Source organism: Anarhichas minor, unplaced genomic scaffold (assembly GCF_050575085.1).
Source record: "Anarhichas minor isolate MPS153535 unplaced genomic scaffold, ASM5057508v1 ptg000028l, whole genome shotgun sequence".
Taxonomy (NCBI): Eukaryota; Metazoa; Chordata; class Actinopteri; order Perciformes; family Anarhichadidae; genus Anarhichas; species Anarhichas minor.
In genome coordinates this window covers 12,568,110-12,594,620 of record NW_027466474.1, presented here as the reverse complement: position 1 = coordinate 12,594,620, position 26,511 = coordinate 12,568,110, and the positions used below count along the sequence as shown (strand labels likewise).

Here is a 26,511-nt window from a genome sequence, read left to right as displayed (position 1 = left end):
TGTGTGTGTGTGTGTTTGGGTCCCTGTGTAAGTTTGAGTCCCAGGGTGGTTTTTTTCTGCTCTTTTCCCCCCCATTTCACATCGATCTGTCAGTTCTTGTGTGATGGATTAAGTCTTAAAGGTTTCTGATAGGGGTGTGATTGTGTGTGTGTCTCCCTTCTGCTGTCAGGGGAAAAAATACGAGTCCCCAACTGACACCTCGCCACATCTCACGCTGCCATCAATCAACGCAGCCAGTCCTGCCTCAGCTTCCTCCTTCCTGTAGTGTCTGAGGGCAATTCTGCGATACATCATTTGTTTGAGTGTGACAGTGAAAAGCAGAACAGAGTTGTGAATATTTAAGATTAGATGTGTGACAAGAAAGTCTCTGATTAAGCGCCATCGTCGACAATTGTCTTGCGGTGTGTATGTCTTTGCATTTTGCAGTTTTACCCGGCTGTATTATTTATAAGAAGAGCAGTGAGCTTGTCATGGCAGCGCCTGAGGGGGACTTCTGTTGGCATTTAGTCAAAGCATAACATTGAGTTGAGGAGGTTTGTGTGTGAGGAACGCAGCGTATGCTGGTGTGTATGTGTGCCGTTATCATACATCCTGCTGTGTTGTTGTTATCCTGACAGACACCCACTTCACAGCTCAGAACACACTCCTCGTAGTCGTCCCGTTCTCACATGCTGCCGGGGACAAACACCCTACACACACACGAGACAGCCACACACTCGTACACGTGACTGTTCTGTTTGGTCAGCTTTTCTCTGCAGAGGGTAGAAAGATGGGAGCACAACGAACAAAAGGATGCTACAAAGTATACCAAAGAGAGAGAGGGAGTGAGAGAAGGTGTCGGTCCAACCCGGTCCTCCTCTTTATATTTTACCACCCTGACAAGCAAAGTAAAACATTGAGAAATAGAATATCCTGAAAGGGGCTGGCTGCTCTTGATGTTGTAGTATTGCACTCCCTAAAGTCAGTGGACTTGCAAGAGAGGGATTATTAAATCGAAGCAGCAGAGGCAGAGATACCCTGACTTTTAATCTCTAGTATGGGACAAGCGCCAAAAAACACTGGACCCTATTTCCCATAATGCAACTCAATGTCTTTTTTTTATTTATTTATTTTTTTTTAGACTCTTTTCAGTAAAAGTTGCCCAAGCTGAGACGACATTACTATGACATCACTAGGGCTGTTTCCCCAGACTTTAGAAAGCATCTCCAGAGCCACAGTAGATATCATTCAACTGTTTTCACAGGCTGAATAGTCCTCTTCATGGCAAGTAAACTTAACTCGATGTGTACGAGTGGTGGATTCCCTCTCTAAAGTGGAATACATAAGCTCCTGTGATGACAAACATCTGCTCTGCCGGAGTGCCCTAGAGCAGGACACTTTCATGCCTACTTGCCTCAGGACTTCTGCTGCAGAGCTTGTGGTGTAGTTTGAAGAAAAAAGGGTTCCTTTCAAAAATGAGAATATAAGAAATGTGTTTCTGTTTTTTGATATTTATTTATACATTTGAAAAACGTATTTCTTTTTGCATTGATGAAAAAGGGTTATAATATGTGTGTCAAGGAGCCACATGAGGCGCGAATGTTGATCTGCATATACTTTCATATAAACTAAGCCACATTGTTGTAATGCAGTAAAGTTTAAAGCTGCATGAATCAAACATTTTATATTAACATCAGATCAATAACTGTGTGTAGTATGAAAGGTTTCCTTTGTAGTGACAAACACACAAAGAATTATCACATGACTCTGCCTTCACCCAGAGCTCTATGGGGGACTTTAGCGTCTTTCAGTTAATTGTTTTGGTTTTCCGACCAGCAACTATCTATCGCATCTATTGCAGGGCTGCCATGCCATATCAACTTTATAAAATGATAATATGCATTGTGTTTACAGATTGTTGCGATGCCCCCAATTGGTCAGATTATCAATGAATGTCGTTTTAAATTACCATAATGGTCATGTTTTCACTAAGTGAAGCACTAATCCAATAAACCGGACTGGTATCGATGCCGATATTGACCTTACTAAAAAGATAATTTATCAGCCAGATATGACCCTTCCAGTTCACATTAAGTGACGTTTTCTACACAGTGGTCATAAGATAATGTTAATAAAATGTTTGTGATCCTAAAAAGAATGCAGGTGTAATATGCTGGTAACCCTGTGTGGGCATCAACAGACTCCTTCTGTTTGTCATGGTTGTTCGTGTGGTTGGACATTAGCAATTGTTATGCCCCCGGTGGTGAAGCTCCTCACTGGTCTGTGAAAAGCAGCGGTTTGGCAACTACCTGTGTATTGCATCAAGCGTTCGCGATGCATGGTCTGCAATACAGCGTGTACACTCCCGAGGCTAACAGGAGGAGTTGGCAGTGACATGGGGATTGTCCAGTCCACATTGGGGCAAAAGGGAGAGGAATGCAGACAAACTGGCCTGTTTAGTCACATGTTTAGGTATAAGATTAGACATGGTTATGTATAGACATACGGTTAGCGGTGGTTAAATCTAAGTCGGGTTTAGTGTGGTTAAGGTCAAACTAAGGACATAGGGGAATAACTCCCAACAGTTAGGCTACTCCCCTTCATTCATCTATTTTACCACGTGATTATGATGCAAGTTTCACAAACAAGAATGTTCATATTGGTGAATTACATACCTCTGTGCTGCTCAAACATTTTCATACAGAAATGAAGGGAAACAAATGGCCAACTGTAAGGAAGGATGTCAACATCAAAGCCGATGTATGCTTGGGAAAATGGTGAGCGGCAACATGGGCTAAAACGTGTCCATTGAGTCACATTAGTTGGATCTCTGGGGCCTCGGGGGACGGATATGAACCTGACGTTCTCTTACACTGCGAGATGAAAACACCATAACAGCCCAGCCACTTTCTCACACAGCACTCATCCGCAGTCTCACTTTACCATCAAACACTTCCTGCCAGGTCTCCACAGTAAGTCTACACGAAAACAAGGAAAGAAGCATCAGTATAGTATCACTGAGACTCCCTTCACAGCCTACAGCCTCGCAGGAGTTAGTGTATCATTACAGCACAGTGACGCAGGTCTCAGTCACTCCTTTATCACCGTTTCACAATATGTTAGCACCAGTGCAAACGTTTCACCTGTGGCCTGTAACTCAACGGTAAGCCTCAGTGTTCAAGCCCCTTGTGTTATACGCCACCGACTATACTCCTGTTGGGAGCTATAGAGGCAGACAAAGAGGCTCCTTATCGAGCCGGACTACTGGGCCTCTGCTCGTGCTGGCAGGCTGCAGCAAAGAGACAGAGACTACTATTGGGATATATATATATATATATAGATCAGGATGGGCTTCCTCTCTCTCACACTCTCCGCCCATCTGTCTCTGTGGTTTTCATAAAGGATCCTGATGGGACGAGTGAGTCAGGTTGGCACTGGTGCAATAAAAGCCTTTCATTAAATCCTGAACTGCATCTTGTATTAATCGCCTCTAAAAAAAATAATATAGCAATGGAATATAGAGCAACTGACAGAATATTATTTCAATGTGATGAATTCATAGGTGTGTTGAACCAACCTATTAGTTTAGAGGCAACAATGGTTCGAGCACTCTACGCTTTAATGTTGATCTCTGTTCTTATTTTGCTTTTCATATAAAACCTAATTAATCAGAATTAGACTAACACAGTCTGAGGTATAACAAGTGCTCTGCATACCCAGGTGACACATGGATAAAAGGCTTTTTTTTGTTTGTATCTCAGCCTTTTTAAGTTGTGTGAATTTCAAAGAATGGACTATAGCTTGGATGAAACTTTAATGAGTTTGTGCAGCAGCAGCAGCAGCAGAGAGGATATACAGTGGAAAAGAACAAATCATGCTGGAGATAATAAAAGAAAGTGTTACAGCAACTTTACATATTTGAAAAATAATGCAATAGAAAGATAAAAAAAACTATTCAACTTCAGGCAAATTAACTTAATCTGTATATAGATCATCATGTGTGCTGATAGAGCATTTATACAGAATGATCCAGCATACTTTGACTTTTTGGAAGTGGAAAGATTGAGGAGTAGCTCAACTGTTTTGGCCTTCGTGTTTAGGAGGAAAATAAATGGATTACAAGATGGCGTTAGGTTGATCTTTAATTACTGATGACCAATAAGAGAGTTATGATAGGCCAACTACACAGCCCCCATACCCCAACCATATCCACAGGGCCATTGGCTGTGATCCAATTAGGTCTCGCTTTAGGTGCCGTTTTATAGTTTCCCAACATAGTTTTTCAATATCCCTCTGAAAATAGCCGTCCGTTGTTGCAGAGTCATCACAGCCCTGTTTACACAGAATAACCTGAGTAACAGGGTCGATACAGAGCAGGGATCAAACCAAAACAGTCTGGAGCAAAGATGGCTATAGATAGAAAGCTGTTTGTGAGGAGTTTGTTGTGTTTCCTGATTTGTCATCAGCACCATGGGCAGAGTACAGTGGCGTGTGAGAGACTAGAGATGCTACATCACTCCTCAGGCCACACTGTAATGAAGGCTTTTACTGTTCTGTCTGAATGCTGTTTCACACACACAAGTAATGGCACTGGATAAATAATGTAGCCTAATGCTACTGTAAGAGGCAGCAGCAGCAGTACATGAAGTACCAGTCTGTCTCTGACATTTCTTAACCCTGTGTGCGCACACACACACACAGTATAAAACAGCTCTGAATGGATGGATGGCACATGATGAGTCATAAATCAGCAAACCATGTCTCTGTCTCGTCTTTTTATATTGATGTGAGTCTCTAGTTTTAGCCACAATTTGTGATAAACAGCATCTACCTGCAGCACATTTTTACTGATTCAAACTGCGAGCCTCACCTTATTTTTAGTCGGTATTCTTATGCGGGAAAGGAAGCCAGTGAAGTTCCCCCGTGTGAACCTTATGAGTCATCAACTAGGCCAAAAACAGTATAATAGACGGTAAACTAAGATTCAGGAAGTGGTGTCTATACAGTTTCATATCGCCACGTGTTACACAACATCTCTTTTACCAAGCTTCCATTTTTATCTACTATTTTTTGTAAGAAATTGTTTTAACCATAAACTCTAATCCAGATATATTCCAGCTATACAGTATACAAACAATCATATGTGACTTGACAATGTAGATTCTTTAAACAGAGACTCTTCTGGTCCAGACTAAAATATCTCAACTATTTGATGCATTGCTACGAAATACAGACATTCATGCTCCCACCAGAATGAATTGTAATAAATGTGTTGATTACCTGACTTCTCTATGCCATCCATCATTGATTGAAATTGCATTATGTCCACTACTTTGGTTTATGCCCAAATGCCTATAAAGCTGACTACAGTCATCTTTAGCTGTACTGCTAATTAACAAATGTTGACATGCTAACACGCTAAACTAAGATGGTGATCATAGCAAACATACATTAAACAAAAACGGCATGTTAGCATTATCATTTTGAGCATGTTGTATTTAAATCAAAGCACCACTGTACAGCCTCACAGAGCCACTAGTGTGGGTGAAGAGATTTCTTTTTTATGTTTTGTCTGCAACATTTTACTTTTGGAATACAACTTGTAGAGTATTCCACAATCAGGACTGTAGGAGGGGTAGTCTGATTACCAGGTACTGTGATTAATCACTATGGATGTGCGGTCAGCTACAATGAGACACTAGAAGATTCCACTACCGTTTTTTATCCAAACACGAACATGTATTATCACCATACTCTACATTTAATACATAGGGAGCAAATATCTTGCCAGCCTATAACTGACAAGAATTAACACAATGTACAATCATTCTGACTTAACATAAGTAACTCAAGCATCAAGGTACCGCAAACACAAATAGGCATAAAAGCAAGGAAACTCACATTCTCAATCCGACAAACAAGTGTTTGGTTCTGCTGCAGGTAGTGCAAAGGTCTCACACCTGAACTCAATCCTGTGTATATATAGGCTGTGATCAAGCCGCGCTCCTCCCACTTCATGCTCCCCCTCAGACAGCTCCCCCTGCAGACCTGCTCTTCACAACACCACCATGTATGTACTGCAGCCATTCAACTCATTTTATGAGGGAATAAAATCTTTCTTTATAACTGATTGGATACTAAACATATCCAATTTAATGTTCATATTTCCATAGAATTGAAGGCATGGTCTTCATTGTTTAGAATTCAGGCCCATGCCTCAAAGTTTAATTTTGTACACAATTCACACGTGAATTTTACAAGCTGTGATGATAAAAAACATCGAGCCAGGTGTGTGGCTCGCAAATATAGCAACTGAATTAAATTAAACAAATTGATTTAGCAATGAGCCCTGTTGACCAGCTTTGTCTCAGTGGAATTTAACCAGGTTTTAAATCCCACCAATGATATTGTAAACAACAGCGTCTCCCTCTTCTCCAGTGGGATTATGCAGACGTGACTGAATGAGACTCTGTGGGATCAGTACTCGACATATTCACAAGCAGGCTCCAGAGACAGAGACTCCTTTTGCTAATTTCAGTCAGAGGCCAAGGACTCCAAAAGAAAACAAAAGTGCAGATTTTTGTCACTTTCGATCACAAATGAAATCTAATAAGTCTAATAAATACTTTGGATCAACAATGTGTGATCTTAGTCTGGGCGCAATTGTTGAAATACATAGAGAGCTACAAGTCATTCACTCCAACCTCGACATATAATAAACCAGATCATCTGAAATAAAGATAGTTATCCATCAACATTAAGCACCAACAACAGCCATTAAAATGAGTGTAAAAAGTTACAAAAATAATTGTGATTTTAGAGTGCCAGATTTTGTGCAGCTAAATTATGATTGGATACTGAAGGCTGATAAAATATGGTTACTCAGTACAACAATAACCTGGCATTAAATTACCTCTAACAGAGGTAGTCTCATTGTAACTAAAAAAGGAGGCGATAGGAAGAGCTTTGATCCCATTCTGTTACATAAAAAGTGCTTTGTTCAGTTTGTTCTCAACCTTGGCTCTCAGTGATTAGCTCCCATTGATCCAAATGGCTCTGTGACCAATAGCATAAAATGTGTTTGGAGGCCTGGTGTGTGACAAAGTACAATACTGAGCCTAAATTAGGTTTCCCACCAGCAGCCAATTTAACGCTCGGAAATTACTTACAGTAGATGTTTTTGAGGGACACGGCCTGGCTCGACCGGGCCAATCTGTCATAAAAGCATTATGGTTTTTTTTCTATGGTTTGTAATGACCTACACATTGCCTCATACCAGGCCTGCTCAAAGCGACGTTGCGCAAAGCTGGTTTTGTAGTCGACCCTTTGGCAAAACTGTACTCACAAATAAAGCAGCTCAGGAGAGCAGTGTCACTACGGAGATTTAGACGGCTGCAAACATTTGGGTGAATTTCATTGAGCCCATCTGGCCTGTTTGAAAGTGTTGCTGAGTCTAAGAGAGGCAGTCAGGCGGTATAATAGAGAGCGTGATGGATGCAGGGGGAGGGGAGAAGATGAGAGTGCAGATTTGGGGGGGGGATAGGAGCTCTTTTCCGGCAGAGTTGAATCTCAGGCTTGGCTGCGGCACAGTGCTCTGCCTGTTTTCATACGAAGCACTCGGCTCTGGCTCCTAACCAGCATCGACCAGCGAAATGCTTCTGAACCCCGCATCCCACCCGCACACTCTCATTCTCTCCCTGACATTTTGGCTCCCCCCTCTCTTCCCCCTCTTCATCTTTCTGACTCTCATTCCCAACTTCCTTCCTTTCACCTTTCACTCGTTCTTTTAGATTTTTCTTACCTTCACTCTCTTTTTATTCACCCCCAGTTTGAACCCCCCCCCCAAGCCTTCCGGTAGCACAGAGAGGTGTGTGGGTCAGGGCCAGAGCCTCCAGGTTTCTATAGTGATACTTTGTATCCTGATGTCATTAGTATTGACGGTGTGCAGCTAGGCCAAGCTGTCCTGGCACAGGGGCTGTTTACTGTTTACCCCAAACTTAAACCATTCACTGTGAGATTTTTGTGTGTGTGTGTGTGTGTGTGTGTGTGTGTGTGTGTGTGTGTGTGTGTGTGTGTGTGTGTGTGTGTGTGTGTGTGTGACATCAGAATTCAGTCTGTCAAATTGTTCTATTTCACATTCAGATAGGGAGGGATAACGATGACTAGGCAACAGGTAGAAAAATAAAAGTTGTTAATTTGTGATTTGTCTGATGAAAAAGCTCTCGGTGTGAAGCGCCGTGGTGCGGTTCCAGGAGCTGGAATTGCACCAGGGAGAAGCTTGGCAAGGTGGAAATGGCTGTTTCATGAAGAAACATCCCCTCTGTCTGCTTGCTCACTGTATGATTACTGAAGTGTGTCTGTAGAGCACAACTCCCAGCACGACTCGCTCCTCGTTTTTTTCTGGCTGCTTCACTGGCTCGTCCGTCTGAGGAGATGGGCGCCTCCTTAGCACCACTCCCCTCGGAAATGTACATGTGTTCATCTGCTCGCTCTTGTGCCCACGTGTACGACGTCATACGTCTGCTCCCACATCTCCACTTCCTATAGATTACTGCAGGCGGTCATCTGGCAGGTTGTTGCCGGTGTAATTAGTTCTGCTCGGTGTCTTAGGCCAGGGGTGGACAAAATATGGATCCCCATATTGATGCTGTCACATCACATGCAGGGAGAGCACATCTACAATGCTCACTCAGGACACATGCACAGCTTGTTCCCGCATACATAAATAAAAAGCTTCCGCATCCTCCTCTGGTGGTCCTTCATGTATGATATAATAGCTAAAGATTGTCTTGGGATGCAGAAAAAACTGTTGATGCATTGATTGAAATGTGAACTGAGCCTTGTCCTTACACACACACACACACACACACACACACACACACACACACACACAGAATGGTTTATTTTTGGGGACAGTCCATGAGAGTCCAACCAAAAACCAGAAAGCAGATACTATATTACAGCTGATATTTGTTTATCTCAGATAAATCAGATACGTACAGTTGTAGCCCTTCAAGGTTTTAGAGAGAGGAGGGCAAAGACGTGTAACAAGGGTTCCCAAGCTCTTACTATTGCATATCCACACTGGCATCTGCCTCAAAAGCCCAGTGTTTTTGCAGTTCTATACGTTGCCTTGCCTTTGATTTGATTGATTTATTCCCTGGAGTTTTCCAAATACGCCTAAAATGTGATTTTAATCTAATCCCAACAAAGTCAGGAACCATGACAGCTTGTGAGTAGTTCTGTAAGTTTGACCGGCTGACAACTAGCTCCTGGCCAAGGTTAACGCATGTTTTTCATGCGTCATACACAGAACGGTGATCATATTACCCAGGTTCAAACATGTAATATTCCATTTTGCCAGATGGTGGTGCTCTAAGATCATCACTTTTAAAGCTGAAGGGAGGTTCATGTCAGTACGCTCAATTTCATTTACTCTATGTGTATGTATCTATGTGTATGTAACGCATAGATACATAAAGGGGATTTACTTTATACTACACATCTGTATACTTCATAATGTAGATGGTATGAGATTAGATCCCATTAAGACTTTATAATGCATGTTATTTCAGTGTTTCATATTACCTGTGTATCATCTCACAGCACGATTAACACATAGATGGGTAGATCACTTTTGCCAGTCAGTCTCCTCACACATGTCAGAAATGGCGAGTCCCTGAGGCTACTTTGCAACAGATATCCCTCATGCCAGATCAATACATTGAGCAATAACAATGAAGCCCTGTTCAAATGAGAAACTGTCTGGGTGAGCCAAGCGACATGTCCCTATTAAAACAAGTGGCATGATTTTATCATCACAGTGGTAGGGTCTGATCCCACCTTAAGCTCTTCTTCAAATGTGTGTGTGTGTGTGTGTGTGTGTGTGTGTGTGTTTAGTTGAATAGCGTGGATGGACAGCTTGCCACCCAACAGTCTATCTGTGATCCACGCTGGCAGCTGCTCTGCAAAATGGGATTTTCCTGGAGATTACAGCCTTTAAGTGTGACACGCTTGCAAGTGTTTGTCTTTGTTGTTGACGGAGTGCGTGTGAGGACTATTGTAATAAAGCTGTGTGTGCTTGTGTTTAAGTGTGTGTGTCTTGAGCCGAGGTGCCCAGAGAGCATGTTCGGTTGGAACATGACTGAACTCCCCCTGGCACGCTGTACGCAGGAAAAGGGAGTGGACATGTTCAGAAGTGTGGTCAGATCCACACTGCTGCTGTTCTCATTAGCACCATCAACCCTCGTTGAATAGATCTATCTTGTGGATATAGCTAGAGTCTATGGATGGTGGAGAACAAGATGATTTTACTGTTCAATATATACATTTTGTATTGAAATGCATTTGAAAGCCATGGTCATGGTTCATGACCAAAATACCTGCAAATCTAATGACATGTCCATCAGCCTCATCTGTGCTTTGTGTGCTAATTAGTAAATGTTAGCATGCTGACATGATATCTGTAAAAACATCAGCATGTCATAATGTCATTGTGAGCATGTTGGCGTTAGCATTTAGCTCCAAGTGCACAAAATCTGCAGTCTCCATGGATTTTATCATTTTAATTCAGTCTAGAGTCATATAATATGTAGCTAATACGAAATATTTAAAGGGAAAATTAATAAAAATCCTTAAAATTTCCACTGTGCTTTTACAATAATTTCTGACAGTATATACAAATAAAGACAATGTCGTGTCTCACCAAGCATCATGTTTGAATTGATAACGTGACTTTTGGAATTGGTCCACTTCCTGACACTGATAGAAACATTAAATGAGTTTTTGTTTGAGATACGACAATTAAATTAGTTTTATTTAAATGTAGGGCTTATAGATATGGACTGTAAAAGCTCCTATGGATGCTTATGGGTGCTGTTATCATAAGAGCTTTCCCATTATTTTATTCAATCTTTCTGCAGTCTATGAAGCAGTTAAGACTGAGCTGTGCTATATTGTAAATTATTAGTAACATTTGTTGGGGTGGATTTTCCCTTTAACCCATTTTCTGTTTGCCTCAGCGTCTGCTCTGTGAAGAGCTGTCCGCGGTCCTGAACATAAGCTGTGCACGGATCCCTGGTCATGTATGGGGAGGTGGCTTTGTAGTCGCTCACTAACCTGCTTAACCTACTTTCTTCCTCCCGGTCTTTCGTCTGTCCACAGAGAGGAAAGTGCTGTGGGACAAATACGGCATACTTCACAACACACACAGTGTCCGTCCAAGCTTTCCAAGCAGCACGGAACGGTACCATGCTTTGTTGTATTTCAGTATCCTTACCCTTAATGCATCGCTGATCATTTCGCCAATGAAATCCAGCTTCACTCCGAACATGAGCTCCTCATGTTCGGCCCATTAACCCAACTGGTAGAAAACGTGTCGGGACGCGCTTGAACCTTCATTGAGATGAATATGACCAAAATAACGACATTTTAAGATCTTAATTGTCCAATTATGTTGACAGCTGTTGTGCTGCATTGCAATGCCAGTTCAATTGCAGTTTCCTAGCAACCAGAGAGGTACAATGCAATGCTTTTCTGCTAAGTGGCATCATTTCCTCTCAGCGAGATGAGACTGTATATTCACAAAACAAATCTAAATCCGCCATGTGTGCTGCTTCTTCACCTTTTATGCTAATGTTTCCGACGCTCTACTGCTAACACTGTAATACAGCAGAAACAATCGCAAGTGTGTGTGTTTCGTGATAGGGCGCCCGCTTATATAGACATCCATATGTGTCGTGGGTATACCCTCGAGGTGTGTCGGTGCCTAATAAAATAGCCGTGTTTCTGCAAACAAAATCATTTCAGTTGATTAATGTTCATCCAAGATGCTCCGTCCTGAGCTAATCATTGTACATGCATTCTTTTCAATTAATTAATTATCAAGGGAGGTAGAGAGAGGGGGAAGGCTGGGGGAGGGGAAAGGAGAGTCAGGGGGAAACAGAAAATCCAATCCTGCTGGCCTGACGTCTCCGAGCAATGGAGCATTAGTCTCATCCTGATGTAATTGGAATGACAATAAGAGTAAAGCCCGCTGATTTCGGGACAGCCTCTAGGCTTGATTTAATGCCCCCTTCCAAAACTATACAGCCATCTTTTTATCTTTCTCTCCTTACCCTCTCGCAGGCCCCTCCGCTCTCTTCTGTGTTCCTCCCCCACCCTCGCGCTCCGCATTCACCAGCCACTGCCATGCATCTCCATCTGCACTCTATTAACAGAACAGTAGCTGCATTTTACAATATTTCAAGCCAGAAGGTTATAAACTCTCACAGAGCGCGTATTTCTTAAGCATTTTACTTACTCCGTATGGCATTCACACACTTCAATGGATGTGTTTTACTCTCACAGAGGTTATGTTTTATTACTGAATTAATATCTCCAGAGAGGAGAGTGCAAAAGAAAGGGCAGACTAAGCAGGTGTATCCAGGCCAGGGTGCTGCATCCCCGGGGTTTGCTGCTGCTCAGTCCCCCTGACAGATGGACGGCCAGGGCAATCCTATTACCCCCATGTGTTTACCTCCTCTTAATGCCAGGGTGGGTTGCATGGCTAATGGAAGGCAATGAATGTTTGAAGTGAGAATCTCATTCTGCTGAATGATCCCCATTTTTTTAAATAACTGAGGAGATCTAAAAGCTGTGGACAGGCAGTGAAAATTACAACCATGATGACTTTTGTAGCTCAGCCAGCTTGTCTCACTGAGGGATGTCATATTAAGTCAGCTCAGCCACTAAATAGGCTTTACTGTTGATATTTCACATGGGGATTTCATCCATCCTTGTCCAGCAAAGATGAGAAAGTGACTTTTTAAAAGTCTCATCCCTAGCTTCAACAATCTGGACTCAAATTGACGTATTATATCACAGCACAGTAGCACACAACTCACATGCCATACTGTGGCATTTATGAGTACCCTGACCTGTCCTGAAGATAGTAATATATGTCATTGCCAGACTGAGACATTTAGTGACTGTACAATAAACCTGGAAATAAAGGGAGCTAAAGACAGCTTTCGATTGAATCTGAAGACAAATAGCGGGAATGCTTTATTTATGACAGTATGGATTATTTAGCCATGCAAGCAGCTCTATGAATGGCAATATTGGTTGGTTCGTCGATCCACCACTTTTGAATGGATTGGCATGAGATTGCGCACAAACATTCTTGGTCCCCAGAGGATACTGACTTGTTTAAAGTTTATGACCAAATACCTACTAATGTACTCTGTTGTTCAGTGCTGATAATATAAGATTACATTTCCACATAGTCCTACCCATAGACACTGTCAAACATGCTACAGAAGACGTACCATATATGTTTATGGTCTATTTGTTTCTGGAAAACAATTGAAAATCAAACATTCATTCAAATCATTACAAAACATTACAAAACATATCTTTTTGGGCAAATTTAGTAGCATCTCTCGTGTTCAATGGTATCTGATACAATATTAGGAACTGATTTGCGTAACAAATGTGATTATTTAACTGTTTAACTGTTCCATTAGTTATACCATATGCATCTCAAAATATGATTAAGTATATGGCTCTTAAATAGATATTGTATTGATTTATCTTTATCTCATATTTGTTGGATTAACTGGAGGACAGGAGGTCAATATTTTAACCTATTTAAACCGGACATTTTCCCGGGGTCGATACAGCCAATGACTGCAATCTCGAACTATAATGGAAATGCAGTGAAGGTGGATTACAACATGTGCTGTATGGTCAAATATCTATACCCATGTGTACATGTGTGTGCTGCTTGGTATGCAGACAGCGTCTTTGCTGCCTGTAGCCCCACAACGGCATCCCCAGGTCAAGCAATTACCACACATCAAGCAAAGCAATTGGGCATGACTAAAATATCATTGCCATGTGATCGTGTCCCTATGTTTGGGCTGCTAGAGACTAATTTAACCCACTTTGTCCATACGATCGAGGAGAATTGAGGACACGCTCTCCAATTCCGGTGGCCCCCCGAGCATTTACTGCAAGCCCGACACGCAGCAGCTGGGCTGTAGACGTGCCGTGACTGGTCTCCTACCCAGCGGAGTGGGAGACGGGGTGTAATGAGCAAGAGAAGTGAGGTAGCAGAGGAGTACAAGTGGCAGGAGGAAGAGGAAGGGAGCATTAAATGAGCCATGGGGTGCAGAAACTTGAGGCATTTCAAGTGAGGGATCTCAGACTATGCCTGTATCAACTCACTTGCAAGGTCACGTGGATCGATTTGAGAGTGAGTGGTTTTCCGGTCACGGTTGTTTCTCCGAGATGCTTTCCATAGGTATATGAGCCAGGTTGGTCACATATGGACTTGGCAGGAAAGAGGGGGGAGAGAAGTGGAAGGGGTTAAGGGGAGAGGAGATTGGCATATATGCACAGGGAATGGGACAGAGGCAGGGAGGGAGACGGCGATTGATCCCAGGCTCTAGCTCCGAGCAGCATTTGCCACTTATTCCCTCATTATACAGTCAAATATCTCGGTGCCTTTAGCTGCCACCCCGGCTCTTCATCTGTCTGTCTCTCCGCCTCATATTTTCCCCCACGCCTCCCGACAAAATCGGACGAACCTGAGCCTTTCATCCATGCGACTTCATTCTACTAGATCCATTGTTTTCACTGATTTCATTTCAATTTCATCCGGTCTTGCTGCTCAGCTGAAACTTAGTCTTTTGCGGAAGAGGAACGCTCTGTGCTTCTTTTGTCCTTGTAAAGCCTGTTTAAATATTGATAGAGATGTGAAGCACCGCTGAACACTCGGTCAGATCTGAGAGGGTCAAGGATGGCAGGGTTTCCCTGCAGATTTCATTAAGGGGGCAGAGGACTGTAAATATGGAAGCATGTGAATCACAGGCCCTCGCAGACGCTCGAGCAACCTTCATTATCCCGCTGCATGGATACCGCCCTGTAATGTATTCCGATGGAGATGGAGGTTGGGGGGTGATGGGGTGTAAAATAGCATGTGTAGGAAGGCCCTGTTTTTCAGCTACGAGCAGCCTGCCGCCCTCACAGCCAGATACCCATTAGTGCAGGAGCAGAGGATTGGATGTGAAAATGGTCCCATGGATTAGAGAGCTAATGCATTTAGGAGAGGGGGCTTCACAATCTCTTTATTGCCGCTGCTGTGTGCGTGTGTGTGTGTGTGTGTGTATGTGTGTGTCTGTGTGTGTTGAGGCTCGTGCAGGGGAGATACCCTGTCCCTTTGTGGACCCTGAGAGATTTAGGGTAAAGTGAGTAGATAAGGGCAGGGATGCACTGCGCGCACAGCCACACAGATGCAACGCACACACACACACACACACACACACACACACACACACACACACACACACACACACACACACACACACATACACACACTCGTCAAAGCTTATGGCTTGACCAGAAGAAGGCTTGTTGTGTGTGCTGTTAATAAAACTCAGCATGGAAATGAGATCTTTCCAGTAAGAGGCGCAGACGGCGGCCCTGCTAATCTAATTAATCAGCGTCTGGGATTTCTCATTTTCTTCTGCCCTCGTTTCTGTCCCTCGTTGTTGCTCACCAGGCTTCTTCCCTTACACAACTCATCCTCTTCGCCTCTCTCCTTTGTGTCCCTCTCTGCCCGGATTTCTCTGAATCCGAACTTCACGCCCCAATCTCAAGCGTTGGGGCAGAAATGTGCCACATCATGCACTTCCTAAAACACATCTTATAAAGCCTCTGATGTCCTCTCTCTACCCGTTAGCGGCTGCTCTTTGGGAGGCATATAGAAAGTATGGGCCCAGTGCTCAATCTGCTGGCTGCGAGGATGTATGGATGCCTCTGCAGCAGGATGGAGGGATGGTGATCTACCGGGCTTAAGAGGCAACCTGCTACCAGACCAGAAGGAAGCTGTCGGCTTTACACCCACCAAACCTTGTAGGTGGTAATCAAGCTGTGAGCGAGCAGAATATGAACTCTTCCTCTGTGTCTGTGGTTCGAGAGAGCGTCACATTTGCTGCTTGTGCTTTTTAAAGAGCCAGCCTACAGGCAGCATGGGAGGGGCCCTCAATCGCTGAAGCACAGCAGCAGAAGCAGCACAGTGGGTAACTACAGTCCAGCTCTCTGCTCTGCGCACTGTGAGTCAGCTGAGCTGCCGGGATCACAACCGCCGATGAATGAATGACTGGGGAAGAGAGAGAGAGAGAGAGAGAGAAGAGACCCTGCAGTGTTTGGATACGGAGAAGGCGAACAGTGCTACACTCTGGGGACGATGTGCGGAGCTGAGAGGCTGACATGGAAATAGTGAAGTGATCGGAGCAAGCTTGTTGACGCATAATCCCGCCCGCCCCGCTGGCGCTGGGAGGGGGCAAATCTACCCTTCCTAAACTCAAATCCTCCACAAGAGATTTACGAAGTGCGCTGCTGCTGCGGGTTCAGCCACCATCAGGACATTTCTTTTTTTTCTCTTTGACCAGTTGTGTAGTGAAAATCAGCATAGTTTTAATATTTTGGGGAGATGGATATGTCTCTGAAGCAGGGGACCTAATGCGCTATCGTTATTAGAGTATTAAATCCACTGCTGGAATCGGCACTGTCACTGCGCCGCGGACGGTGGGCGGTTGGATGCGCCCTGAGTTGTGCACAGGACCTGCCCGTACATCATCATCATCATCATCATCACCATCACAGGTATTTGATCGTGACTGTGTTGATTACACCGGAGATCTGGAGCCATGACAGGCCCCCCGCTGGTCCGACAGCCCGCCTGCTGACGGTACCGGGCAGGATGGGATCAGGTCTGCCGCTTTCAGGATCCCGAACGAGCCGATTTATCAATGGAGGAGGAGAGTGACACCCGGAAAATCAACAACAGCTTCCTTCGCGACCACAACTATGCAACCGAAGGTATTTAAACAGATGATGTTGGGAGTTGGGACTCATTTTAAGCTCTTTTACCGCCACATAAAATAACCCGAGGCTGCAGCTAGAAGGATGCTAATATCACAGCAAAAAGAAGTCACTGCAAAGGAAGATTAAAGGAATCAGAAAAAAATTACTATTGGGCAAATATCACGTAGGCCTATATAAATGGTTTGGGTGATAAAATAAATATATTATATTAGGCGTTATAGCGACGCTGTTTGGCCCATAATGTGCGTAAATGCGCATTTAATCACCTCAGATACAATGTAATCTGCTATCAGGGTATTAAAGGAATATTCCGGTCATGGGTCATCAACATGGAGCTTGTAACATAGCGTGTGGTGTCAATAGCAGGAGATGATGAGGTGGCTTCTCGTCACGCCTGCTATTTTGGGATGACCATCCTGACCGAGGGGAATCAGGGCTTTAATGGAATAAAGCCTCCTGTACTTCGGCATCTGCGGGCTATGTAGTATGTGATCAGTTCAAAATGATGCAATATTGATGAAAGAAACGTGTTTTCCTCAATCTGTGTTCACTTGTTGAAATAATTAGAAAGAGAAGGTGCCCTAATTTCAAGAAGCAGTACAGTAAATTCTCTCTCTCTCTCTCTCTCTCTCTCTCTCTCTCTCTCTCTCTCACACTTTTTTTTTACATGCTTATAACTGGAGCTTTGAAAAATAGCTTTTTTTTTCTGCACCACCACAGCTCTAAAATGTACGTGTGTATTTCCTCTTCATTGATCACACATCAGCCCCTTGATGAGCCTGTTAACTAATTGATGCAAAATAGTTCCCTTATGTCAGTTCCACCAATCAGCTCCACCTCTGCCCCACAAGCTGCTTTAGATCACTGGTCAACATGAAACCAATTTTTACCAACATAACACTGTCATACATCAATTATATTTGGGTCCCCATTCACTGATTATAATAACTTTATTTAATTATGCAGATTGATTCTAAATGTTAACTGATGTGCTGATTAGAAATGCTGGTAATAAATTCAACTGAGTGAAAAACGGACTTGCTTTACACAGGCCAAACATACTGGCATGTGGTACGTGGTACATTGCCTCTAAATGACACACCAATACTTATTTTGCCAGATTAATACAAGATTTCAATCAACTTCTGTCGTGTATATGTTGATGTCTATTTTCTTTCCATTTAGCGGTCTTTATTGATCAGTTTAAAGCACAGTTTTAATCATTTTAAATAATAGTCTATGCAGCACTGGGGCAGCCATCTATTCTTTCATTTCAGCACCCAACCATAAGGTTTGAAAATCTGACAAAACAGAAACATATTTCAGTTTAAAATATGAAGGAGCAGCCCATAATTAAACAACCAAATAGCACATCTTCACAAATGATCTAAGTATTTTGATAGAATAGATTAAATAGAGGGGTGTGGAGGGTATACAGAATGGCTGTGGGAGGGTTATGTGTGGCTGCGGGGGTGGGGGGGGGGGGGCTCAGGTTACTGATGCCACTGCAGGACAAGTCGAAGCTCAGAAGACAGTAAGTCTCGTTCTCACATCCTGCTGCTTTCCTCAGTGTTTTTTTCCCTCTTAATTTAAATATGGGAGAGCATCATCATTTGCTCCGCTCCTGCTCTTACAGATGATTCCCTGTCACTGCTAAACACACTGTCACCGGTTCAGAGCGAGAAGAAGTGAAGTGGGGGGTAGGTTTGGGTGTGATGGATAGTTTTGTTTGATGTGGGCGCTGAGATGAAAAACAGGAGGGGATCTTCCTCTTCCAGCTTCTTCCTGTCTCTCTGTTTCACTCTTCCATTCATGTGAGCAGGAGAAAGTGTCTGGGAGTTGCCCAGGGTGTAAAATGTGTCCCCTAAAAGCAGAGGACTGTCTGGTCTGCGACCCATCTGTGCTTTTCAAACAAGGAACGTCTACTTTTGTTATTTTTTATTGCTGTAATTTACGACTGATCGTCACACCTCATATACCATGAATGAGTGTGTGTGTGTGTGTGTGTGTGTGTGTGTGTGTGTGTGTGTGTGTGTGTGTGTGTGTGTGTGTGTGTGCGCCCATTCACACGCTCGCATCCCTGTCCCCTAAAGTGAAGTCAGTCTGAAGCCAAAGATCATACATCCCAGTGTCTGGGTCCTCATAAATTCACCAAAGTGCGCATGCTCCATCAGGCCCGGTCCGTTCAGACCACACACAAACACACAGTCTCACATACATACACAGGTCCCAGTGGCGGCGGGCTGGTATGGGATTTCCCTCAGGCCGTGCTTGCCCACAGCAGCAGGACACTTTAATGATGTCACATTTTAATGATGTCACTCGCGCTGACCTTTGGTTTGCACCAATCCCACGCCTCAGTGGGTCTGTGGGCGGCTACATTGAGTTGATGTGTATGTGCGCACACTGTGAGGAAAGCTGTGCTGGTCCTCCATCGTTGGAAATAATTTTTAAAAAGTCTTCTCAACCGTAATGCAAAAATTTCCAGATTCATCGTTGCTGTCTAGATGAAAGAAAATGGCATTACAGTCTGATTTGCATTCGCCAGCAGCCTGCAGATGACACGTTGTTAATGGTGATAAAATGAATGGTGTGTGTATCACTGCAGCTGTGTATATCAGTGTGTGTTAAGTCAATGGACTGTTACGCTGCTACAACATGAGTTTCAGCTCATTTTCATAATCTGCACCTTGGATGTTCCTTTAATGGATGAAATTGTCACATAGCACAACACCACTTGGGGTGTAGAAATGTAAATGGCTTCCTCGCTGTGAGGCAGCGCCCTAACCTAATGTCTGCTTTGGTATTGATTTCTGGTCCTTTACAATTTAGCTACCGGAACAATGACCTAAAGATCTATTGGTAGGACATGTAATCCCTTCCACCTTCTCTCCCCCTTCCCCCTCGTTTCTCTCATTTTCCCTGACTGCTTATGTGTTTGTCTGATGCGAGTACAAGCTTGTGTGTGATGTGACCCCTCTAGACCCGCCGAATACTGATGCAGTCCCGCAACATAGAGCGCACAGCCTTTACTGCAGCTGCTGATGAGAGCAGAGCACCGCCTACGGTTGCCTGTGCCAAGGCAAACGGCCTGGGGCCACACTTTAGGACCCCGGCATAAAAAGATTTAGCCCAGCATACCCCCAGGTCCCATCCATTATTCACTGCGAAACACTCAAAACGCCCGAACCCCGCCTCGGCACATAGCGCAAGAAAGATAATGTCCTTGTGTGTGTATGGGGGTTTGTGTGGGGGGAGGGGGGGGGGGGGGCGGGCGTGTGCTTAATGGCAAGCTGTGAAGTTGGGGCGAGTCACACTCCTTATTCAGCAGCTGCTTTCATCCCCCTGATTAGCTTCTTATTAAGTCTGCAGCTCGATGAAAATTTAATGAGAATTTGTTAAAGAATACCCGCGGTGTTGCTACTGTAGGATGATCACAAAAAAATATCCTATTTCTCAACTATGATAGATGTACTGGACGTGAGTCATTCGGCGCAGTGCTAGCCTGGAGGGTAAAGCACTGTTTGACCTTTCTGGACTATGTTTTGATAGCTAATTCCTGTGTCTTGTCGAGGAAGCAGCGTCACTCGGACCCTTTCATGCTTAGGTGATAAGGTCACTGTTCAGCAGCCATCTAATGTTTGATTCCCTCCAGCCTTGACAACAGGAAGATGAAAGGGATCACACCAAAGCAACGCAGACAGATAGAGAGGGAAGAGACAGTTTTTGTTTTGGTATTATAATTCTATGCACCCCCACTTCCCCACCATCCCCCTCCTGCATCTTCAATTTCTAAGAGAATACCAAATAACAAGCATTTCAAACGATCTCGCTTGGTATTCATGTAAGCGCATGCAGGAATCGATCGCCGAGTTCACCGCTTTCCCCCACTTCTTCTCGTTTCGCCCTGTCCTGTCCCGTGTCCGTAGTCAGATGTGTGCCACGCCGACGTGTTAATGAAGTGTGAGAAGTGAAGCAGTAACACGTCTCGCCCATTTCATGCTCAACTCCCTGGAGTGTGGGGATACAGAAAAGCAAGCACACACGTGCACACACAAAGGAAAGACTATATACACACACACACACACACACACACACACACACACACACACACACACACACACACACACACACACACACACACACACACACACACACATTCTATCTCATTCTCAAGGGGCTGATCCTGGAGAAATCAGGTTAATTAGCTTGTTCACTCCAGATCTTACAAAGAGTCATGCTCTTCAGATGAAGAGAGCTGCATTGTGCTCTGTTGCTTTGTGTGCAGCTATTAAAGCCTAATAAACCCTTAATCATATGGCCGGGCACCGGACCAGTAGGTAACAGGGTTTATTCAAAATTCGATTGATATACGTTGTTTGTGGTGTGAAAGAAGCCGTTACCAGTCGCCTATTCGAAATGGTGAATCGAATTTGTTATACGTGTGTGTTCATGGTTCTGAAAAAAAGACAAAGTGCAGATTGATTCATATTGGAGGGACAAGAGCGGCGAGTGAAAGAGAGTGCGAGAACGGACCTGAATTATCCCCCGGCCTGATCCTTTGACGCAGGCAGCTCAGCACAAGTGCTGTAATCCCTCTCCTCTCCACGTCTACCGCTAACAAAGCATTTACACGACACCATGTTGCTCACGTCCCTCCCTTAACCTGGAATTATTGCACACCACTGACGCAACTAGCTTTCCATGCAGTCACACCATTTTGAGTGTGACTGTCTTACACAACCCTCCAATGCCACAGGATCAAGCCCTCGGTTTGTTTATTTGTTTCTTTTCCACCCCTGACAGGATTACATGTTGTCTAGAGGTTAGCCAGGGTGCTCCTATTTTGGTCTTTGCTGTAGTCTGTACTGATGAGACACACTGTACGATCTTTTATCGACCTACTTACCTCCCCAGACTTCCCCCCTCTTTTCTTTTAGTGGCCCTCCCTGTTATGCGTGATAGATGTTGCATGCACAGGCGTCTATAAATACATTCAATATCCCCACCCTGCGTTTCTGGCTCCTCGTGCACGCTTTTCATTCCAGAATCAATGCATATCTATGTTTCCATCCAACGGGTTTGAGTCTCGATTCTATATTGCATGTCGAAGGGGAGTTATTGAGGGTCAGATCGGTGGACAGAAACAGATAGGAGCCTGTGTTATTTCAGTCGTATACACAGTTGCACACACACACACACACACACACACACACACACACACACACACACACACACACACACACACACACACACACACACACACACACACACACACATCACAGCAGCCGGCTTTGTCTGTGTTATTACTGGTGATGGATGTGTGTTATCTCGAGCATCCCTCTGATGCATCAAGAAGCGCTGACCTGTCTGTGTCAGACCTGGCTGGCCACAGGATTTATGGGCTTCATCTGGTTATGGTCGGCTGATGAAGCTGTGCATGAGAGATAGAGAGTGTGTGTGTGTGTGTGTAAGTACACATGTGATCAGCCGGATCACCAACCTGCTGCTACTACTACTACTGCCAGTTCACTTGGAACCTTCTGATGCTCACGTAATAGAAATCGGATCTGGTGGCGAGCGAAAATCACGACAGACCCCGCCCACATGCTAGTCAGCTTGTTTCCTTTAATGAAAGTTTATTTGAAAACACTGTACGTTGCCATTTTGACACAGTTCCATCAGTGACTGAGGTGTTAATAGATTGCCTCGTCTGCTTTGAATACATTTGCATGAGGAAAAACTCGTTTGGGGAAGCATTCCATCACGTTACTCGGGAGTTTCAGCTTCACTGGCTCCCACCGATTCTTCATTCAGCGAGATGATTGAAGGATGTGTTCGTGTGTAAACTCGTTAAATGGCACCCATCAATTGCTGTTTCTCCGCAGTGACTTAATGGGTTGATGATGAGGGGAGGAGAGAGGGGGAGACTGAAAAAAGTATGGAGGGCAAAAAGAGACAGAAAGAGAAGAGAAGATTCGAGAATGCTGACTGCAAAGCTGATTCCATCCGATTCACAGCAGTGGCTTTGGTCTGATGGTGTTGGTGACCATTGTGTGTGTGTAAGTGTGTATGTGAGTGTGTGGAGGGGTACTCCACATATCTGTGCATGCAGATACAGAAAGAGAGATAACTACGGCATCTGTGTGTGCAACAACAATATGGTGCGTCAGTGGGGTACTCCATGGATGTAATTAGGTCAGAGTGTGTCTTGTCTATGAAACATTAATTAGTTTCTAGATTCAAATATGATTAGGATCCCCCCCCCCCCCCCACACACACACACACACACCCACACACACCTCAAGCCATTATCAACACATAGACATAAGAATCCCTCTGGTGTCTTTCACGTCAACAATTAAATGAAACAAGGGAAAGACACACACACACACACACACACACACACACACACACACACACACACACACACACACACTCATATATTCAAAGACACTTAGTCATTCCCACAATGCACAGCAGCTTGATGTGAAGAGACGAGCCCGTCTACAGGGACTCTGTTGTCTGAAGTTGTGTGCTGCATTGAACAGCGCACACTCCCCCAGATGCAATAGCAGGTTTTCACTCTATTGCAGCACTCGCTCTGTCTGCTGAATTACAGCTAGCATCAGCAACTAAGTCTGAGAGCTATTGGCACACGCGCACACACACACCCCTCCGACTGCCGCTAGAGATGGAAACGGTCTCCATGGCAACATTCCCCTCTCCTGTTCAGCGCTCCGCCAGTAGCAGGTCCACTGAGGGCGTGGGGGGGGGGGGGGGGGGGGGTACAAAACAACAAGCTCTTTCTCTTTCTCTCTCTGTCTGTCTAATATTATTGTCACTGTTAAACAGAGGGCTAGCCTCTGCTGCGATATGTGTGTGTGTGTGTGTGTGTGTGTGACAGACATTATGCTATGCCTTTTTAGCCCGGGGCTGTATAATAATTACAGTCACAATTAGCCTCTCCTAAATCCAGGCAGATGTATGTCTTTGAGGAGGAGAGGAAGAGCTACCTTAAGGGTAGGTGTCTGCTATTTACATTTGGAGGATCTGGAGCTATGCAGAGACATCGAAAACATTTTGGCAATGGAGTATATATATATAGCAAATATATCATATTGCTCCTATATTTTTGTTCCCCTTTTCACTGCACTGCATAGATTGAAAGTAGAAAAAAAAAGTGTGCTACACATGCATACACATATATCAGCTGCAAAAAGTGAATGGTTTCAAGGTTTATGTTTTTTAATGAAGGAGCAAGAGAGTCACTGAGCAGCACGGGGTCTCGCAGCCGGGAGGAGAGAGTTGAATGGCGTTATTAGTGTGGCGGCAGCGTCCTTTAAAAAGCAGGAGTTCAATTAAATGACACAAATTGGCTCACTTCAGTCAGACGAGGGGTTGAATTAGTTGATATCATGCAGTGACTCATTCAGTGGCGTCTCCTAACCTATATTACACCAAACTAGGGTATCTGTGCCGGAGACTCCTCTGTGATTTCGTCACGAGATTCCCCCCTCCCTTCCCCTGACATGCTTTTTCTAGAAGTCACTCTACCAGATCTCACTGAAAGGTCTTTCTTTCTGTCTGACTGATACCTTGACAGCTTTGTGTATACGTCCACACTGACATGTTCTCCCCCTCTCTGCTCTGCTTCCTGTGTTGCAGCTGACATTATCTCAACGGTTGAGTTTAACTCATCGGGGGAGCTGTTGGCCACCGGGGATAAAGGAGGCAGAGTGGTTGTCTTCCAGAGGGAGCAGGAGGTAGGAAATGCCAACAATGCAACACTAATTATGCTGCCCTTCTGCTGAGAGGGTTTGACAGCCCTGAAACATTGAAGTTGATGTGTTTACTTTTAGATAACTAGCTAGCAAAAGGATAGCTAGCTGTAAATTCAGCAGCAAATATCTAAAAACCACAAACAACAGAAATCTGAAAGCTAATCATCATTATAATCATTATAAAATATAATCATTATCATTATAAACTCATGTTACATGGAGTGGCATTGTTTAAAACCACCTAAATGTATTCTGAATTCCAGTTAAGATGCCAAGGTTTCCAATAATACAAAGAAATGTGTGCAGATAGTGCATTGTACATCTAGCATTTTACATTTCATTTAATGGAGGAGCCATAAAGATATAGCATCTTGGAACTGGCTATTAATTCAATATGAATGTGCAAAAACACTGTAGCTGCTATGGAGTGCTAGAACAAGCAAATAATGACAATAAAACAAAGCATACAGTATGTGTGTGTTTACGCTAGCGGCTCTATGGGGCTGTACTAGGTACACATCAGAGCTTTGCGCTAACGCTAACATCAGCATGCTCATACAGTCACAGTGACCATGCTAACAGGCTGATGTTTAGCAAATATAATGTTTACCATGTTCACCATCTTAGTTTAGCGTGCTAATATTTGCTAATTACTAAACACAAAGTGAAACTGAGGCTGATTAGACAAATTTAGTTTGTCACGTTTGTGATCATAAACAAAAGTATTATAGATTTGACCTGATGATGGCTCAAGCCGCTAACACGGCTACAATATTTGATCTCACTTTGAAGCTACTTAAGGGGAAGTTTAAGGAGACTGGAATGTATATTCATACCAACCAGCAATGCTTTCTTTTTCTCAAACGTTGCACACCTTGTTGAGGAATTAAAGTCCTTTTAATAAATTTGTGGGGAACAACATTTAATCTTGTGGAGTCAACAGCAAACAGGTCAATCTCTTACCATGTTTCTCTTCTTGCAGAGTAAGAGCCAGCCCCAGCGGCGAGGGGAGTACAATGTTTACAGCACATTCCAGAGCCACGAGCCAGAGTTTGACTACCTGAAGAGTTTGGAGATTGAGGAGAAGATCAACAAGATCAAATGGCTTCCTCAGCAGAACGCCGCCTACTTCCTGCTCTCCACCAACGGTCAGTCAGTTAGCTAAGGCGGCCCCCGCTGCTGTGGGAAAAAATGGTCAACGAGACCATTAATCTGTCATGAGAACGTGTTCAGATGTGGGCAGAGTGTTGCTGTTACTCAATAACGGTGTCAAGTAAAGGCATGATTCATTTCTCACTTTGCAGAATGGTCAGATATACAGCTGATGTCAGAGATGTTATTAATATCACATAAAAATGTCTTTTTAACCGTGTTTTCGCTTGACTGAGCAAGTGCCACCAGCAGAAGCGTTTCAGATTGAGAACTTCATGCATGGCTGCCACAGCAGGAACACACACACACACACACACACACACACACATATCAAAGCATGTGCCACCACACGCCATACATGCACGCCACCTCAAACAGACACACACACATCAGCGAGAGAGATGTCTTGCAGATTGTGGGCTTCATGCATGGCTGCTACAGAAGTGCTAGTGGTGGCTGGAGCAGATGGAGGAGGGTCCTGTGGCGATGGCCTCGCTGCTCTGACACCAATATTCACAGCGGAAATTAAAAGAGAAAAAAAAGAAGGCAACAACCTGACTGCTGCCGCCATCCCCCTCTCCAGACAGACAGAGAAGATGGGATGTAACTGGTGTTTGTGTGGCGCAGAACTGAAACGCGCCCAGATGGCTTTTTCAGGGGGGAGCGTATACTGAAGCCTGGAAATGTAGTCAACATATAGATTGATATCAGTGACATCAGAATG

The 26,511-nt window shown here is 44.0% G+C and overlaps 1 protein-coding gene across 2 annotated transcripts in view; it reads left to right on the top strand.

The window, feature by feature from the left end:
- The window catches only part of ppp2r2ba (protein phosphatase 2, regulatory subunit B, beta a), a 37,035-nt gene that overhangs the window by 2,770 nt on the left and 7,754 nt on the right, over positions 1–26,511 (top strand). The window contains exons 1-3 of one of the 2 annotated variants that reach the window (XM_076103153.1): positions 16,644–16,845; positions 24,520–24,617; positions 25,618–25,783. In XM_076103153.1, the coding sequence (XP_075959268.1) occupies positions 16,776–16,845; positions 24,520–24,617; positions 25,618–25,783 (334 nt within the window). In that variant the 5' untranslated portion in view covers positions 16,644–16,775. Of the gene's footprint in view, positions 1–16,643; positions 16,846–24,519; positions 24,618–25,617; positions 25,784–26,511 lie in introns of those variants that run through there. The other variant, XM_076103152.1, reaches the window with a different exon arrangement.